At 37.8% G+C, this 20,103-nt stretch overlaps 1 protein-coding gene across 5 annotated transcripts in view; it reads right to left on the bottom strand.

The window, feature by feature from the left end:
- Positions 1-20,103, bottom strand: part of mipol1 (mirror-image polydactyly 1) — a 116,868-nt gene that overhangs the window by 3,888 nt on the left and 92,877 nt on the right. For all 5 annotated transcript variants that reach the window (XM_067455938.1, XM_067455939.1, XM_067455940.1 and 2 more), the window contains one exon: positions 3,664-3,846. In XM_067455938.1, the coding sequence (XP_067312039.1) occupies positions 3,664-3,846 (183 nt within the window). The remainder of the gene's footprint in view (positions 1-3,663; positions 3,847-20,103) is intronic.

The following is a 20,103-nucleotide window of genomic DNA, read 5'->3' as shown; positions in this document are numbered from 1 at the left end:
ACAAACGTTTGCAGAAGCGTCTGCATGCCTAGATGCTTGATTTTATACACCTGTGGCCATGGAAATGATTGGAACAGCTAAATTCAATGATTTAGAGGGTTGTCCCAACACTTTTGGCAATACTGTGTATATTACCACTCTAAGGTATTAATAGGCATCTTTTAAGGGTACATAATGTACAAAGTTGTCCTTTAAAAGATACTGCTCCAGTGGCAAGCTCTTCTACAGTAAATGGTATCATTTGTGCTATTGTTTATGACAGTATGCACATCTATCAAGCCCTTAGATAGACAAAATAACACCAGAAAGCATCGGAAAAGTAGACTTATATTTAAAGTGTCTGAGTTCTTGATGGTATTGTCTAAAAATCTTGCCCTATGCTTAAGCCCTCATATCTCCTTCTCCATTGCACATATTCATTCGTTTCATTTTCTTTCGGTTCCTAATAAATAATAAAATACTGCATAGCTTCAGAAGTCTTGGAATATGGCGCACAAGCCATATAGACTACTTTTATGATAATCTTTACAGTGATGGTCTGTCCTTGTACAAAAACAGAACTCTTCATAATGTCCTATATGATATATGAATATATCCTATAGAAAAACAACAGCATATAGGCTTAAAATGACATGAGGTGGAGTATATAATGGCTAAATTTTGTCTTTGGGGGAAGTATTCCTTTAAATACACAGTTCATCCAAAATGTTTAATGTATTTACTCGCTCCCAGTGCAAAGAGCTGTTTGAAACTACTGACAATAAAAATGTCTCAATGTTTTTTCCTCATGCAATAAAAGTCAGCAGGTCCAACATTTTTCAAAATATCTACTTTTGTGTTCCACAGAAGAAAGTCAGTCATGAGGGTAAATAAATGATGAGAGAATGTTAATTTGTGGGTGAACTATTCCTTTAAGAAATTATTTGGCATTAGGTCCTTAAGCAATAAATAACGTTGATTCTCAGAATACAGAGAACTTGTTAACTTCCAGTAATACTACACAGAGCCTACACAGGGGTGAAATGAGCTCTTGGACTCATTGATGTACGCAGTAGTGACTCACACAGATAAACCTTGCACTGTGGACGCCGCTTGGTCAGTAATGTACGCAAACAAGCTGCTCTTACACACACATGCTGTCTAGGTGAGGACAGTAGCACTGGTCAAAGCAAAGTGCATTGTGGGATTTGGAGTTTCATGTCATGCAGCAGAGGCTGTGTGATCTTTCCTCTGAAAATGGAAACCCTTTAGAGCGGCATGTGTAAACAGTGCACTAAAGTTCTCTCATTGTGTTGGGGTGGTGGGGGGCTCTCTCTGTGTTTTGAGCACCCCCTCAGCTCAGCATCTCCACCCCCTTTGGTTAATTCATCATGTAAATAGATCAGCAGGCCGGCCTGTGTTTGCTTTGCGTGGGGAGCCCCCCATGTGAGCGAGACAAGAGAGAAAGAGAGAGAGAGAGAGAGAGAGAGAGAGAGAGAGAGAGAGAGAGAGAGAGAGAGAGAGAGACAACCATTTTTTTTTATAAATGTATATAACAGATCAGGAGACCAAGGTTAGAGAGATTGAGAGAACAGGCTTGAAGAATGTCCAGCAGGTGCAGGAACATCTCCAAACAGGAAAAGATCACCTACAAATTATTGACGCAAGAGGGTCTTTTTAAAATAATTTTCGAGCTCTAAAAATGACCAAAAAGCATTATACAGGTACCATAAAACAAGTCCAAATGTGGATTTTGGACTTTTTACAGCATCTGTACTCATTCACTGTTACTGAGAGGCGGGGCAGGGCGGGGCGAGGCAGACATACACTATATTGCCAATAGTTTTGGGATGTCTGCCTTTACATGCGCATGAAATTTAATGACATCATATTCTTAATCTGTAGAGTTTAATATGGCGTTAGCCCACCCTTTGCAGCTATAACAGCTTCAACTCTAAAGGCTTTCCAGAAGGTTTAGGAGTGTGTTTATGGGAATTTTTGACCATTCTTCTAGAAGTGCATTTTTGAGGTCAGGCACTGATGTTGGACGATAAGGCCTGGCTCTAATTCATCCCAAAGGTGTTCTGTAAGGTTGAGGTCAGGACTCTGTGCAGGCAGTCAAGTTTCTCCACAACAAACTCGCTCATCCATGTCTTTATGGACCTTGCTTTGTGCACTGGTGCACTACCCTGGATGCCAGCCGAACTTAGCCCCGTCCACAAAATGTTTAGGTCGGGCGGTTTGGTCTGGACTCGATCCATAGAGGAGTAATTATCTCCGAACAAAAACTGTTCGGACCATTGAAATGATCAGGGCGGGCTTAAGACGATGACGGACAGATGATAAACAGTAACGTAATCGAAACGTAATGCACGTCATAAAAGGGGCTTGGATTATATTTGTTCGAATCCTCAACGAGAAGAGCTTGTTTGTAATTGTTAAATGCATTCACATTCACTATTTCTCTCAAAAATGATGATCATGTTGGGTGTATCATTAAATTATTTTATTTTTTTACAACACCCGCAAAGATTGTGTATTCCAGCGTGTGTGCAGACAGGGTTGCCAAGTTTTTACAACAAAACCAGCCAACTACTAGCCCTAAACAATAGCTTCTCAGGGGGGTCCTCCGGGAAAAAATGGTGTTTGGGGGGTAAAATGTGTGTTATTTTGGCAAGGTTGCCAGCTAAAATTCGCACTCATGGGTCTAAATATCACATAATAGCCACTTCAACCCACAGACATGTAAAACAACCCGCGAAAAAAAAACGTGGACTTGGCAACACAGTGCAGTTGAGCTCTGTTGACCTTTGACAACTAGCGTAATGCGTCGCTTCGCTGCTCTGATGGTTGTAGGTCTATATCCAATTGAGGTCTTTCCTGGTTCGGTTGAAATATATTCCCCTATAATCACAGCCCAATGGAGCAGTTTCAGACTCATATTCTGACTAGAAATGAGTATGACCACGTCAGGCTACTGGTGTGCAGTCATGTTGGAAAAGGGGTCATCCCCAAAATGTTCCCACAAAGTTGGGAGCATGAAATTGTCCAAAATGTCTTGGTATGCTGAAGCATTAAGAGTTCTTTTCACTAAGCGGCCAAGCCCAAGCCCTGAAAAAAAAAACTTTACACCATAACCCCCTCTCTACCAAACTTTACACTAGACATAATGCAGTAAGGCGAGTACTGTTCTCCTGGCAACCTCCAAACCCAGACTTGTCCATCGTATTGCCAGACAGAGGAGTGTGATTCATCACTCCAGAGAACATATCTTCACTGCTCTAGAGTCCAGTGGTGGCGTGCTTTACACCACTGCATCTGATGCTTTGGATTACACTTGGTGATGTAAGGCTTGGATGTAGCTGCTCGGCCATGAAAACCCATTCTATTAAGCTCTCTATGCACTGTTCTTGAGCTAATCTGAAGGTTTCAAGCTCAGCTTGAATTCATTGAGAGCGACCAATTCTTTCACAAATGTTTGTAGAAGCATTCTGCATGCATATGTGCTTGATTTTATACACCTTTGGCTATGGAAGTCATTTGAACACCTGAATTCAATGATTTGGAGGCGTGTCCCAAAACTTTTGGCAATATAGAGCATTTTCTCTTCTAGCCAAAAAAACGACTGATCATTTTGGTGCATCGCTAATATAAACCTTGTGACATGCACATGTCTGTACCCACCTCTGAACTTTCTCATTGGCCTCCCTCTCTCTCTCCTGGGCCAGACACAGTTGAGTCTGAGCGCTCTGATGCTCTGATGTCAGCTGCTGCAGACGGTACAGCAGGGGCTGAATCTGGCTCTGGCTTTGGTTTGAGGTGTCTGGACTGTCTGGACAGCTCTCATCAGCCTGATGCTGAAGCACACTGCAAACACAAAACAAGTGTACAAGTGTAATTAGTGATAGAGTCAGTGATTAATTGGATGTGTTCACTTGGATGATTAAAAGAAGTGTTAGCTCCCTTTATGTCAGTACTGAAGAAGAAAAAAATTGTGGTCAACCACTACAATAATTGTTTTTTATTATCATAATTGGATTTAAACATTTTTATTGCTTCATTACAATATCAAATGTCTTACTTTTAACTAATGATAAGAGTGCACCTTATTTAACTTAATTAAAGTGGCTATATGTGAGAATTTTCCTTTTTACTGCCAATGTGCTACAGTTTATAGCGAAACGTAAAAAACGAGACCTTCCCCGACTTCCCGGGTTGTCTATGAAAGCCTGTAGATGGATTTTTATGTGAAGGACTCTGAATTCTTTTTTCCAGAAAAATCTAAAGGATGTGACGTTTACACATGCTCCAAAGAGCCTCTCTTCCATTCAATGACACAAGAAATGAATGCTTAAACAATGTTCAGGATAATGCCTTAAGAGCTATTCTATACAGTCATGCAAAGGAAAGAGACTAATTCAAACTATAGTCTCACATAGCTAGATCTATAGTTTATAATCTCAAATATAATCAAACTATCATAACAGTGTAATTTGAATGATTGAATTGTACATATAATCCCTTTAAAGGGTTAGTTCACACAAAAATGAAAATTCTGTCATTAATTAGTTACCCGTAAGACCTCCGTTCAATCTTCAGACAGAGATGAAGATATTTTTGTTGAAATCCGATGGCTCAGACAGGCCTTCATTTAAACCAATGTCCTTTCCTCTCTCAAGACCCATAAAAGGCACTAAAGACGTCGTTACAAAACCCATCTCACAACAGTGGTTCTACAATAATTATATGAAGCAACGAGAATAGTTTTTGTGCGCAAAAAAATAAAATAACGACTTATATAGTGATGGAGCGATTTCAAAACAAAATTTAGAATGGTAATGAATCAGCGTGTTGATTCATGATTTGGATCATGTGTCAAACTGACAAACTGCTGAAATCATGTGACACTGGCGATCCGAATCATTAATTAATACACTGATTCATAACGTTCAAAACTTTGTTTTGAAATCGGCCCATCACTATATGGTCATTTCAATGGGGGTCTCATGAAGACCTGCCCTTTACAGTTTAAGAAGCAGTAGCCTACAACTGCTATAAGACTATTATTTAGTTGAACAGACCTGGGCTGAATCCGAAATCCCCTCAATACCCTCAAATAGGGCATTATTTGAAGGTACAACCTTTGTCCGAAACCATGGACATGTTCGAGTGCACTCATTCAACCCCATACCGCAATAGCTATACAGCCGATGTACACTCAACGGCTGTCCAACTTCACACACTTGTTTTCATTCACTTGTTCAATTTAACTGTAAGTGGACTAAAGTAAGGAATAGTGAATGAGGGTTTAGGGGGAAATTTTGGATTCATCCCTGGAGAACAACAGATGACGTCAAAGGCAGAGATTTTCTTCACTAATCAGTGATTTGTAAACCACGCATGAAAAATGAAAAATCTAGCCGATATCTCATTTTCCGTGCATTAATCTAAACTAAACAAAAAAATGGCCGTTTGATCTTTTCTCTTTATTCCATTACACTGTACAAAATTATTTAGAAAAATTGTTACCTGGTTGTCTTAAAATGTTGAGTTCATTGAAATAAAAATTTTGAGTTAATACAATGAACATTTTTTGAAATTCGACAACTTTATTAAAATATTATTAAAATATTTTGTAAGCGTATTGGGTAATTGTGTGTGTTTTATTTCTGATGACACAGTGAAACATGCCAAAGAGTGATTTATCAATTTTTTTTATGTGGTTCAGATACAAAAATATTTTGAGTTTCAATTTATTAAACAAATTTCCTTCATTGTATCAACTCAAATTTTTAATTTCAATAAACTCCAAATTTTAAGCCAACCAGGTTACTTACTTTTTTAAATTAAACCAACAAAACATTTTTTTTACAGTGTACTTTTTTTTACATTTACAGTGTAATGAAATGCTCCGTTCAACTTTTCTGACATCTCTTTAAGATCTGAATTTTTGCGGTTTGAATTTTTGAATATTGAATTTGATGTTCTGAATTTCTTCTTCGTCTGAAATCTTGAATCTGTATTTTCAAAAACTGAATATTTCCAGTCTATTATTTCAGAACAAAATATCTGCTGTTTGAAAATACATGTCTATACAATTTCAACATAAAAACATTTCAGATGTGCTCAATTTCAAATGTTCTATATTCAACATTTAAAAATTCAAATTCAGAGCTATGTAAAATGGAAAATAATATTCAATTTTGTTAGATTACACTTGTCAATAATTCAGATTTATACAAGATTATAATTCAGATTATTTTGTCATATTTCTATCTTCATACATTATCAACACTTACAGTACATGTGCTTTACCGAACTATATATTACAATCGGGCAAAATGAATACAGGTTACTTTTCTGAATAAGAGCGAGTCCGACACGAGTCCGTCCTCCTCACACTGTTTACGTGAATTGCGCACACACAAAATACCGGCAGGAACACGCATCTCTTAAAGGGGCCGCACTATTCCTACTGGTGGAATATGGACCTTCTCCAGGTATGGTGTGGTACTGGTACGCTACCAGGTCTGCACGACAGCTTTCACATTATCAATTTTTCATATGAAATGTGCCCTGTTCTGAATTCCGGTTCCCGACCAAGTATTGAGTGCATAACTGAACATAATTATTTGAAGGTTGACTTTTTTGTATTTAAAACACTTTTCTTTTATTGGTCCGATGAAATATGCTAATTTTTTGACAGGAATTTTGGGTTTTCATGAGCTGTATGCCAAAATCATCAGTATTAAAACATTAAAAGACCTGAAATATTTTAGTTGGTGTGCAATGAATCAAAATATATGAAAGTTTATTTTTTATCATTACATTATGGAAAATAATTTTGAGAAGGACCTGTATGTAGATCGGCCGGTGTTTCAATGAAGGCCTTTCTGAGCCATCGGATTTTAACAAAAATATCTTAATTTGTGTTCCGAAGATGAACAGAGGTCTTACGGGTGTCGAACGAAATGAGGTAAAGTAATTATTGACAAAATTTTCATTTTTGGGGTGAACTAACCCTTTAAGTCAAGTTAAGTCACCTTTATTTAAATTGTGCTTTTTACAATGCAAATTGTTTCAAAGCAGCTTCTTTAAGCAGAATCCTGCATTTTCCCCTGAACTAAGTGTAAAAAGTTCTGAAAAAGAGCATAGATTATGCATAGGTCAAGCTTTAACTTAAATTAAAAAGTAAAATAAACTTTTAAGTCATTCATCAACATTTTATCAACAAAACAATCATTCCGACAAATACAGGGGCAAAATAGTTTGATTGTTTAGGAATTAAACAATATTAACTAATATTAACGGAATTTGTGAATGTTTGCTTCCAGGTAATATCAATTTCAATCCATATAAAAAAGGAAAAAAAAGACATATCTTTGTTTTCCATCACAGACTTCAATAGTTCTTCAAGAAAGACAATCATCAAAATTACAAGAAAAATATAACTGCTGAGTGACACTGTAGCATCAGGCTCATGTTTCATAAACCAGGAGGAGAAATGCCAATGGTCAAATTTCTAACATAAATATGCAACTTGACCCAGACACAGAGAGCATGCTTGCAGTTTACCTGGAGATGTGGAATCATAACTCTATATCAACAGACACATCTAATATTCAAACGGCATGTCAGTACAAGAAACAATATCTGGGGCTAATAATTCCTCGGAATGTCAGCGGAATACATTAGCGCTCGCGCGGCGCTGCATCCAACTAGAGGTGAAATTCAGACAGGTGTTTTCCAACCAGGCATGAAATAACGAAGGACAAAATAAAAGTGTGGTGGAGGCCAAGGATGAGAGATACATATCAGTCTAACTAACGAACACGAGTGTAGATTGTTCCAGGGAAAAAACTGAGCTCCCATGAACCAGTCAAGGTTGAAATGCCATTTACTGAGCTAACATAAAAACAAATCAACTTCTTGAGAAAAGAGACGTTTTGAGGGAAAAAAATGTTTTCTAGTGTAAACACAACAGTGCTTGCCTGTGCAAAACAATTCTATCACAAAGGTAATTTTTGCAGCGATATTTGTGCATGGCATTTATGTTTCAGGTGATTGTGCTAAAAAAAAAAAATGCCCAGAACTTTCATGCCAATGTGCAAAAATGTGCACCAAGCGGGTTTTGTAAGCTACTTTCGGGTTGTGCATACGGCAGTCAAACAATTGCCATTCTGATTAATAGAAATGCTACCAGACAACTTTCTCCAGGTGTTATAGACTTCCTTGGTTGCTATGTTACTTACTGTACATCTACGAGATTTGATTGTCCATCAAGCGAAAAGTAATTTCGCATCTTCTCAATAAACTGCGAGACAGATATCATTTTCTGGCTTAAAAAGAGCTGTCAACAAACTGCAGAGGAATAATATGCTTTAATATGACAGAGAGCACGGGGATGTCAATATTAGGTCTAAATAATGATGACACCTGCTCCCCTTTTCTTTCAAGCAGAAACCAGATGAATGGCTGTTATAATGCAGACAGGTACATCGCACTCACCTGCGACCACAGGCAATACAGAAAACCGCAGCGCTATTAAGTGGGGATTCATATTAGCTATGCATTTGTACAATGCCCCGATTAGCAGACAACACAAAACGTCTGTCTGGCTTGCATGCCTGCATATGTCTATAGTGACAGAGACATCATGATTGATTGGCTGTAGCTTTTGTCTTTTCGCTTAGCCAATGTGAGTGTGTGCTTTTGCCCTACAGTCATATTCCTCATTCAGCCTCGCTAATTACTTCTACTAAGTCAGGTTCTTCCTTTTTTTTTTCTCCCTGTTTTTAAGGCAGGAGGTAATCAATTCTGATGCGATATTGATGGTCGAGAAAGTGATGTAAAGTTGTGTGCTTTGTTTAATTAAATGCAAACATATTGGGTACAAAGGTCCAATGACAGTGACAAACAAGGACAGAGAAGCATTGCCACACTATGGATTATCTTATCTAAGCCCGCCTACCCCTTCACGCACACAACCGGTTCTTTGCTACACGGCTTTCCATCCTGACCTCCACTTTATGAGAATTATAGTTGGATATATGTTGTTCCTGTCCCGCTCAGAGGAACTGAGGTGCCAGTGTGATGGGGTTCCATATATAATCACATAAACTCAACCTTGGGTACGTTTATACAACTCGCTGCTTAACTACCATAGTACGTTGCATCGTAGAAGAAATCAACTAGTTAGTCGCGACTGTTTCCCGAAACTGTATAGTCGCAAATCTGTCGTTCAACCATGCCAGTTATTGGCATGCAGGGGGTGGAGTAATAACTCCTTTTAATTAATTATTTTGAGATTGAATTCATGCTAGATTTTTTTCTATAAATTATTGACATGGCACCTTAGGACTAATTCTTATTTTTCTCAGTTGTTTTGCTTTATTTCCCGATTTAAATAGGCTCGTTCTTACGTACTAGAGCACGCCCGCATATGCACACTCTTCAAAAAAGGTCCTTTAAATCTCTTGACAAACTTACAAGGCGTAAATGACAATGGTATGTATTCGAAATAAAAGATATATATTGTACTAAATGTCAGCTTGCTTATTTTGCTGAAGATACCGTAATTTTCAATGTTGGGGAAAGTTACTTTTAAGAGTAATGCATTACAATATTAAGTTACTCCCTAAAAAAGTAACTAATTGCTTTTAATGGAAAGTAAAGCAATATGATTCTTTTGCGTTACTTTTCTCACCTTGCATGCTTATATTATATATTTTTTAAAAATTCTGTTTTTGGCAAATGTAAAGGCCCTTTCCCACTAAGGGCCCTATTTTACCGATCTGAGCACATGGTCTGAAACACGTCCTAAGGCGCACTTAGTCGAAATACACTTTTGCTAGTTTAACAACGAAAAAAAAACAGTCTGTGCGCCAGGCCCATGGTCCAAAAGGGTTGGACCTAGTCTCTAGTCTCTGAGTCATGGGTGTGTTTTGGTGCCGTAATGTGCAAAAAAACTATCTAACCGTCTCAAGTCTCATCTCCTATTCCTTTTAAAAGCCAGTTGCGTTTGCGTCATGGCGGACGCAATTTTTTTTTAAGTTGTTTTATTGTCCACCAGGCTAAATGAGTCTCAATAAATGGCACCATTTTGAGGTTTCATTCACAAGATTATAGGTTTGTTTAAATCACTAATCTTAAATACACTAAATATGTAATGTATAACACTTTTTCTAATGTAACAGAAAAAGTTAAACTGAATAATTTTTTTTAATAAAAATTAAATTAGGGATGGACAAATTTGAAAATTGTGGTGGAAAATTGTGTGTTGATACGATAACCAATAAATCTTTATATTTGGAAGCTGATAACCAATATATTGGCCAATAAACCTAAATCCAATTTTTTAATAATTTTTTATAGTCTGATTACAAAAACAAAAGTCTCAGCATTAAAATCCACGTCCCAAGCACACATTGTTCTCGTTATAATTGTATGCCTATATGACAGACTTGCAGTGAGCATGTTGCACTTGACTGTTAGCCTGACAAGCCAGACCCACATCAAGATGTTTGGTCTGGAAACTCACCGTAGACAGGGCTCAATCCGAGGGGCGGGATAAACGGTTGTCTTTCAAACTCCCTCTGCACGCGATAGGATAGCGCTACAACCAAACTAGAGCAACGAAGGTGAAACAGAGCTTGTTGATAGATTAAACATTCGCCGTATCCGGTCGGCTAAACCCCAAACACATCTTCCCATTATAAGAATGACTTCAGTGCCGTTCTTTGTTCTTTTCTCAGTGAAAAGCTTAACTCCAAGTCTTCCAGAGTTGCGGTCAAAGCTGATTAGAAAGACCGCCGTTCGCCAACTTCTGTGTTTACTAGAAGCACGCAAACGCAACTCGGCCATCGTCATTATGGCCCTGCCCACCGACCCTATACACGATGTGATTGGCCCAGCAAGAGTTAGGCGTTTACAGCTCAGAAGGGTATTGAGAGTTGCTAGACGACACTCGCGGGCAGATTAGATTTGCTGCCGCTAGGGTGGGTCTAGATTTTGTAGGCTACTTAACTGTAGTTTACTTTTTAGAAGTGATTTCAATAATATTTCAAGCAATTCAAACCCATACTGGTAAACAGTGCACATCTGTAGTGTCTCAGCTGCAGGAAATAATCCATTATTTACTGGCTTTAATTTATCAGCCACATTTTCTTATTTATATATGTCAATAAAGTTTACAAAGCAGACATTGGCCAAAACCTATATGGCGGCCGATATATCATGCATCCCTAATTAGAATCACAATTAATCACCAAGTAATGGCAAGTAACATTGAATTAAACATGACATTTTGAGATAGAAAGACTATAGAAAGATTTTCTTTTTAATTTTTAATCTTTTTAGTTTTCTATTAACAACTTCGACAAAGACAATTTTTTACAGTGGGCAAAAGTAATAGTGACTTAGCAAGAACCACTAATAGAAGAAATACTTATAACTTAATTCAAAAACTGTTCAATGTATTGAACCAAACATACAGCATGCTACTCATTTAACACTGTGTGTTGCTCTAGTTATAAAGGCCGCCAGACAGGCAATCCGAGCAGTCTGTTAAACATTAACCAGAACCATAAGATCCCTGATCACAGGGGAGGGATCCCAACAAACCTGCCCTCTAACTCTACAGGACAGTTAAACATTAACACTGCCACAAAATGCTATCAGATGGGAAATGTAAAATACCCTATTAATAGAGAGAACTTATCTACAGGAAAAAAAGTACATAGAGACCGCAGCCAATACAGAGACAGACAGGTGTCTATGGCAACCTGTGGTGGATGTAAACTAACTACTGATCACATCCCACTGTCAACCATTCCTTACACCAATCACTCATGCTGACAGCTGCTGATAAAGGCCATGGTAGTTTCTATACCTCTCGTTCCCTCAATAGAAAACAGAAATATGAGACCACACCCAATGGTGAACAAAAACACCAAAGTTGCGATCACTCGCTAATGAAAAAAGAGAATTTCTTGCGCTGAGCCTGGGCAGGAACGCTGCTGTGTGTTTGGATAAAGGAGCCACTGCTTGTCGGGAGGGGTTCCATGCAATCTACAAAATGTATTTTGCTGCACAGAACGGCGAAGACGGCTAATGCAGCGGCTGCAGCTTGCTCTGTTTTGGGGATAAAGTCTGTTAATGCCACAGGCGTTATAAATATCACATAAATTCAAAGTTTCCATCTAGCAATGTGGCATAACTACTGGTGTTATCAACATCCAAGGATTTCTTAGAAATAAGTCATTTCAGCCCAATCTGCGGGGGTTTGAATGAAAAGGGGGGGAAACATAAGAAGAATGGAAATAAATGCCACTGATAAATAATCAGTTCGCTGAGAGATGAATGATAAGAAAATCTCCGTAAAGATCAGATAACTTGCTGCTATGTTACCTCATAAATAAAGTTAATAATGAACATAAATATCAAATACAAAAATGAGAGCGAGACTCCGCAATAGACTGGCTCAAATCCGTTTATACATGTATGTACACCGTTGAAAAGTTTGTGGTAAGATTTTTGAAACACTTTTATTCTGCAATGAAGCATTAAATTAAAGTAAAGACATTTATGAATTCTATTTCAAATAAAAGCTGTTCTTTTGAACTTTCTATTCATCAAAGCATCCTAAAATGTTTTTATTACTGTTTCCAAAAAAAAATTTAAGTAGTTGATATTAACTGTTATACTTTAAAAAGGTTTCTTGAGCAGCAAATCAGCATATTAGCAGGATTTTTGAGGGCTCAATAATAATGAGAAATATATTGGAAAATACTTTAAAAAGTATAAACATATCTTATAAAATATGACTATATAAAAGTATAAAATGTAATACATATTTGCATTAACAATAGGAGGTAACGTTCATGTTAATGCTAATCCATAGATGTAAGATAGATGTTTTATATTAATAAAATAATATGATATCATATTAAATTATGTGTGTTAATGTTTTCATGAGCATATCAATGTAGATCATTTTATACATACAGGTCAGTTAAGGACCATTCATTTGCCTATTAAGACCAGTGGGTCACATTTAAAAGGTCATGTGAACAACCTTAGCACAAAAAAAGAAGAAAAAAAAGCTTTGGCTTGCAGTGTAGGGAAAGTGTATTGGAAAAAGAGAGCTCATGTATGTGTATGTTGTATCTGCTAATGACTATTGAGCTGTTGACAGGTCGAGCTGTTAGCATGTGCGATAATGAGTGATCACTGGGGAGTTGTGTCGTATGGGGAACTATGGTGTTAATACGTGTCTATCCAGCGCTGCCTCCTTCCTGGCGGACGCTCAAACAAAGCACCTTAAACTCACAGTCTAACTTCTCCTTCACGACCGGCCAATGATAACCTATTAAAACAAGCCACCCCAAGTGAACAAAATTGCCTAAGTGTTTCTCTTTATCAGCGGGGTGCGTCACACTATTCGAAGCCGGTTCTATCAGAGCCTGAGCTTCACACTGCAGAAATGTTTTTTCCTACCACCCGAATCTCTCTCTCATCTGTTCACTGCCCTTTCATGTGACACAGACTGTCTGTTATCCTAAAAGACACAATGGAGGTGGTCGGGCAATCCTGAGAGCAAACACACGCAGCCATACTCTGGCCTTTGTTGGGCCTGGAGGATTCTCCTTTTAAAGGTTCAGTGTTGAAACCACATTGGCAGGGGCTGCAGACCAGCGCTGGACACCCTGACACTCACACAATGCAGATTGTCTGGGGAAATACAATGTGTTCCTTCTCCTCCTCCTGCTGGGACAGACAGAAAAGACTACACGAGTGAGAGCTCTCTTCTCAGATTAAGCGAGTTTGGGTGTGTAGCACCAAACTGAGAAAGATTTGTAGATCCCAAAGCTGAGCGCCACATACACAACAAAAGAGGTATATATGGCTATTTGGAGATTAACAATAAGGTCTCATTTGTTAACATTAGTTAATGTATAAACTAACATGAACTAACAATGTGCAACACAATTGTTTCAGTATTTATTACTTTTTGTTAACATTAGTTGATACAGTTGTTCAGTGTTTGTTCACAGTACATTAACTAATGTTAACAAATACTTCTGATTTTAATAATGTATTAGTAAATACAGAAAATAACATTAACTAAGATTAATAAATACCATATAAGTGTAGTTCATTATTAGTGCATGTTAACTAATGAAACCTTAATGTAAAGTGTTACAGATTTTATAAAGAAATAAATGATTTTCCATTTCAAGTTAATGCCTCTTTTTAAACTTTCTATTCCCAAAAGAATCGGATTTCCACACAAAAGACAACACAACTGTTTTCAAGCTTAAAAATAATAAGGTTTTCTTGAAAATGTATTAAAAAATATACATGCACACACCTATATATATATATATATATATATATATATATATATATATATATATATATATATATATATATATATACACACATATACACACAATTGAATTGTATTTATTTATTTTTACAATATTACTGTTTTACTCTATTTGTCATTAAAAAAATGCAGCATTCAATAGCAGAGGGAGGTGAGATGCGAGTGCGAGTAATTAAAAAGGCTCCAACTACTTTAAAAGCCGACATCTGGGGACATTTCGGCTGTTCATGAACAACCCGGTAAGCACGACCTGGCACTGTGTGTAAATCAAAGCTATGATTTATCAAAACTATTTCATTTACACTTGGGCACATAAATGTGTCTCCGCAAAACGGATATAAATCTGATCTTCAATTCCCGCACTATATGCAGATTTAATGGAGTTCATGCCAGGTCAAAACAACAGATATGAGCTGCATTTTATTAATCAACTGCTAATTTCACAATCAAAGACCGCAATATGAGCGAGCGTGGCCACAGCACTGGTAAGATAATTCAGTTTCCTTACTTTTAATTAATATGATTGTAAATTGAGCACCTACGACTTTACTTTTGGTTAAATTTGTGGTAGATGGTGCGTTGGCTTGATGGAGAGATAACTCCGTTAATAATCCGTTAATAGATAACTCCGTGATAATAAGTCTGTGGCGATGTGTGCTGCATTGCGCCATCATATCTGGCTATAACATGATATTTACAAAATGTACATATGTGGTTTCAACAACCAGATGCATTTAGACTTTAGTTTTGACTGTAAAGGGACCCAGACAGACTCCTGAAGCGGCTTTTAGTATTTGTTCTAAATGCTCCTGTTGTCTTCTGTGCCAAGACTTGAGTTTTGTTTGATACATTCAAGAAGCGTGTTTTCTTAGAGCAGGTCAAATGAAAGGTTTAGTTCATATAACTGACTGACAAAATTGAATACATGAGGATGTGGTGCATCGTGGTATCGAATTTAACCGAATCGATGACATGATAATCGTAATCGAACCGAACCGTGAGACCAGTGTAGGTTCACACCCCTAATATGTATTAATTAACATTAACTTAAATTAATAAATGCTGGGTCACACTTTAGATTAGGGTTCAATTCTCACGATTAACTATGAATTCTGCCTCAATAAACTCCTAATCACTTCTTATTAATAATTAGTAAGGTGTTGTTAAGTTTAGGTATTGGGTAGGATTAAGGGATGTAGAATATGGTCATGCAGAATAAGGCATTAATATGTGCTTTACAAGTACTAATAAAAAGTCAGTATACTGGTAATATGCAGACTAATTAGTTTATAGTGAGAATTGGAACCTAAACTAAAGTGTTACCAAATGCTATGATAAACTAATAAACCTACTTAAAAAATAGACCTTATTTTAAATGATTACTGAAAGTTCTCCTATGGCATGATCAGGTGGTAAAACCCTTTTGGAGTGAAACACAAACACAAAATCATGCACAATGAGATGCGGAGGGGATTAATAAGATGTGACAAATGCAAATGGAGAGTCCTTGATACACACGGATATACGTATCGCTAAAACCGGACACAGCTCACTTAACCAGCACGACCAGTTTATGAGCCAAATGTATTTACTCCATATCATCTATCAAAGCCATCCTCACTGTCAGATAAACCCCAAGTAAAGCAAACAAGCCCTCTGGCAGGAAGACAAGAACTGGGGAGGGCGGGTCTGCGGTAGTCCATCACGACCACTGGGAACAGTTTGGTTTGGTTATTTAAGACCCTGACTATCATTTTGAATAAAACCTTAAATAAGCACAGAGTTCAACTCGCAGGCCAAAACAATCAGATGTTAGGTGGTGCTGAAACGTTTGTGGTCGATACTTCTAGAGATTTTGCGCTTTAGCAAAACAGCTATGAGGATCTCAATGTGGACAGACCTCTGACAGCGTCTGCAGGAGACGTGGCTCGAGATCATAACTTCACGGACGCTCCAGTCCTTGAGAACACGAGTTTGCGGTAATCTAATGACTCACTGCACTCAACCCAAGCGATTTATTTTTCCCTGGACAAAGCAAACCACATAAAAGCCAGTTTCAATGTTCATAATCTGTTATAAAGCTGGACGGTGATCAGACTAAATGCATGACGCATGCTTCAATCAAAAGCACAGTAAATGATGCTGGATGGAATGAGTGACATGCAATGAGAATCTATTTTGAATATGCAAGTTTTGCGATGAGAAACCACCTCATCAACATTCCAGCCATTCTACTGCTGGTTGTCAAATAAACGATGAAAAGAAAGTGTTCAACAGAAAAAAAGGTTTAAAGGGTTAGTTCACCCAAAAATGAAATCGATGTCATTGATGACTCACCCTAATGTCGTTCCACACCCGTAAGACCTCCGTTCATCATCGGAACACAGTTTAAGATATTTTATATTTTAGTCCCAGAGCATAATGCAGTCAATGCCCACTTTACTGTCCATGTCCAGAAAGCTAATAAAAACATCATCAAAGTAGTCCATATGTGACATCAGTTGGTTGATTAGAATCTCTTGAAGCATTGAAAATACATTTTGGTCCAGAAATATCAAAAACTACGATTTTATTCAGCATTGTCTTCTCCGTGTGCCTCCAAAAAGAATCAAACGGTTAATGAATCAGTGAATCGATTAATGATTCGGGTCGCCAATGTCACGTGATTTCAGCAGTTCGGTTCGCGTCAAAATCAAAGATCAAACAGGAATGACATCATTTTGAACTAAATCAGGCCAAAACTAAGTTAATTTGGGGTTCAATGACCGTTCCGGCTGGTGAACACCTTCATACTACTATTGGTCCATGGTTATGATGTAATAGGTAGGTGTGGCTCATCTCTGATGTGTAAATATTCTCCAGTTAATTTCTTTTGTTTAGTCTGTTGAAGTCAGACATGAGTATAAACATGAACACATAGGAGAACGGCTTTAGTAGACTGACAATGTTTTCAAGTTAGTGTATTAGCTTGATTAAAAGAAATCTATTGTATAAAGTAGTGGTTCTAAAATTAAAGGGACCATGAACTGAGAAATCAAATTTTCTATGAGCTTTTGACATCATACTATAAGAATATCCTGTAAGTTTCAGAACATAAAAACTTACTTGCTACTTCAAAACCTCTTTTATGGTTACCAAGCCCAGCGAACGACTCCTGCCTATAGGTCAAAGACCACCTCTGCTGAAGAAAATCAACACCTACTTCATCTTTGGCCCCGCCCACTGGCATGTTAGTGAGATGACGAGGAGAGAAGAGTGATATAGGATGGACTACAAATCCAAAGGATGCTAGGAATGCTGTTATTGTCTCAGTTGAGAATAATTTTTTGTATGCAGTTCATTTCACTGTGGATTCTTTGGTAAATCAGTCGCAGTTTCAGCACAGGCTTTGCAAACAGACTTTTACGATATGGACTCGACAGTATTGCCACAACAACATGCAAGTAACTTTGTTCATTCAAAACCTGACCTGTGACTAGTGATTTCTGATATGTAATGATTCATGTACAGTCAGATGTTCTTTGTTTATGTGTCAGTAAATCAAACCTGAGACTAAATGGTAAACTTCACACTGTTCACATAGTTTCCGCTTTCAGCTCTATAATTGGTGGTCCAGCTGTGAAATTACAGAGAGCCAAGCCTTAGCAAGTCAATGATAGACTAATTTCAATTTCGCCACTATGGGGAAAAACATTGAAACATTCACATTGGAGAAAAAAAAAACGCTGATAAAATAGCTAGCACTATTCGCTAGGGAAACCTCAAGCAACATTAATAATGAGGACTAAATTTTGCTAAATTATTATCCACGCCGTTTTCAAGCTGGAGTTAATCGGCAAAGGAAAACACCAGAGCTTAATTTTGTGCAGAAAGCCAAAGCTTTTTAAAGCATTTTAACCACAGCAATTAAGCGATACCCTTGGATGACAGCATCAACCAAGAAGCTTAAGCTTTACTGCCGGAATTAGGTAAGTTATTCAAAATCGAATAGGTTACTAGCCTGACAAGCCAGACCCACATCAAGATGTTTGGTCTGGAAACTCACCATTGACAGGGCTCAGTCCGAGGGGCGGGATAAACGGTTGTCTATCAAACTCCCTCTGCACCAACCAGAGCAACGCAGGTGAAGCGAACCTTGTTGACAGATTAAACTTTCGCCATATCCGGTTGGCAAAACTCCAAACACATCTTCCCTTTTTAAGAATGACTTCAGTGCCGCTCTTTGTTCTTTTCTCAGTGAAAAGCTTAACTCCAAGTCTTCCAGAGTTGCGGTCAAATTTGATTCGAAAGTCCGCCATTCGCCAGTTTCTGTGTTTACTAGTAGCACAGAACCGCAACCCTGTCATTATGTTAAGCCCTGCCCACCAACTCTATACACGATGTGATTGGCCCGACCAGAGTTTGGCTTTTACAGCTCAAAAGTGTATTGAGAGTTGCTAGACGACACTCGCTGCAAATTATATTTGCTGCCGCGAGGGTGCGTCTAGATTTCTAGGCTAATAGGTTACGTGACTGATTAGTATGTACATTTACTAAATGAACGACCATGCTGTAATTCTGCGTAATAGTTACAGTGGTGGTCAAAATTATTAAAAGACAGATTAAAACCAGATTAAAAAGGTATTAAAACCTGACAGATCTGAAAATATTTACTTTTTTTTGCTTCCAAAACTGATGATTTAATTTCATAATATTCATGAAACATGCAGATGGTTGCTTTGACCATAACATATCAGATGAAGCGAGTACTGTTTTTCTCTACTTTTACCTTTAATATTTGGTGTGTCCACCTTTTGCAGCAACTCCAGCAGCACATCTCTCTGGCATAGAGTCAATACATTTCCTCTGAGAACCTCAACAATAATGTTGTCCTGTCCCATGCCTTCTGCAACTGAAGCCAAAGGCTTTCCTTTGAATGTACAATAGATCTGTTCAGTTTATTTTCCAACTCATCTCAAACGTGCACCAGATTCCGACTCCCAGATGATAAGTGTTCTTATAATTTTGGCCACCACTGTAAATTTTTCCAAATCAAAAGTTTAATACATCCATTTAATCGACTGCTGTGCCAGTCTAATGATATCATTTATTATCACCATTAAGTGTTTCACCATCACTGTTCACTTTCTATGATGTGGAAATGTCTGTCTTTAATCTGCTTTGGTCTGAGTGCTGTCATGATGCGTTGGCTTACATTCAATTTTTTTTTGTGTGATGATGCAATTCTTTGCAATGATGATTTGCATTTTATTACTTACTCCTGCAATATATCAGGGCCTGTATACTGTTGACTAATTTGCCTAGATGAACAACGGTACATGTAACCTCAGCCTACCACTACTCACAGACTGACGCATATTGCAAACAAAAATGGAATGTTCTCTTACAAATGGAAAGCTTCAATCTGACAAAATCTGCAGAGCATTTACAAGGTCCTAAGTTGCAACAATAAACACTTCTGGGAATAAACTAGTCAAAAGTTTTTTTTGTGACATGCATAAACCTCCAGAATCCAGTGTTGATGGACTGAACCACCTCTAAAACAAAGCCCACCTGGTTCCTCGCCTCTGGAATTCCATGCAAAGGCTTTTCCCTAATTCCTGCACTGACATCCACATATTATCCATAACCTGAATTATTACAATCCTCCAAAACGCCTTGACCTGCACCTCTGTTTATTTGCAAATTGACTGAACACTTAAGGCATGTCACAGCAGGTTCATGCTCCATTACAA

This window comes from Pseudorasbora parva, chromosome 10 (assembly GCF_024679245.1).
Source record: "Pseudorasbora parva isolate DD20220531a chromosome 10, ASM2467924v1, whole genome shotgun sequence".
Lineage (NCBI taxonomy): Eukaryota > Metazoa > Chordata > Actinopteri > Cypriniformes > Gobionidae > Pseudorasbora > Pseudorasbora parva.
This window is presented reverse-complemented; position numbering and strand designations above follow the sequence as displayed.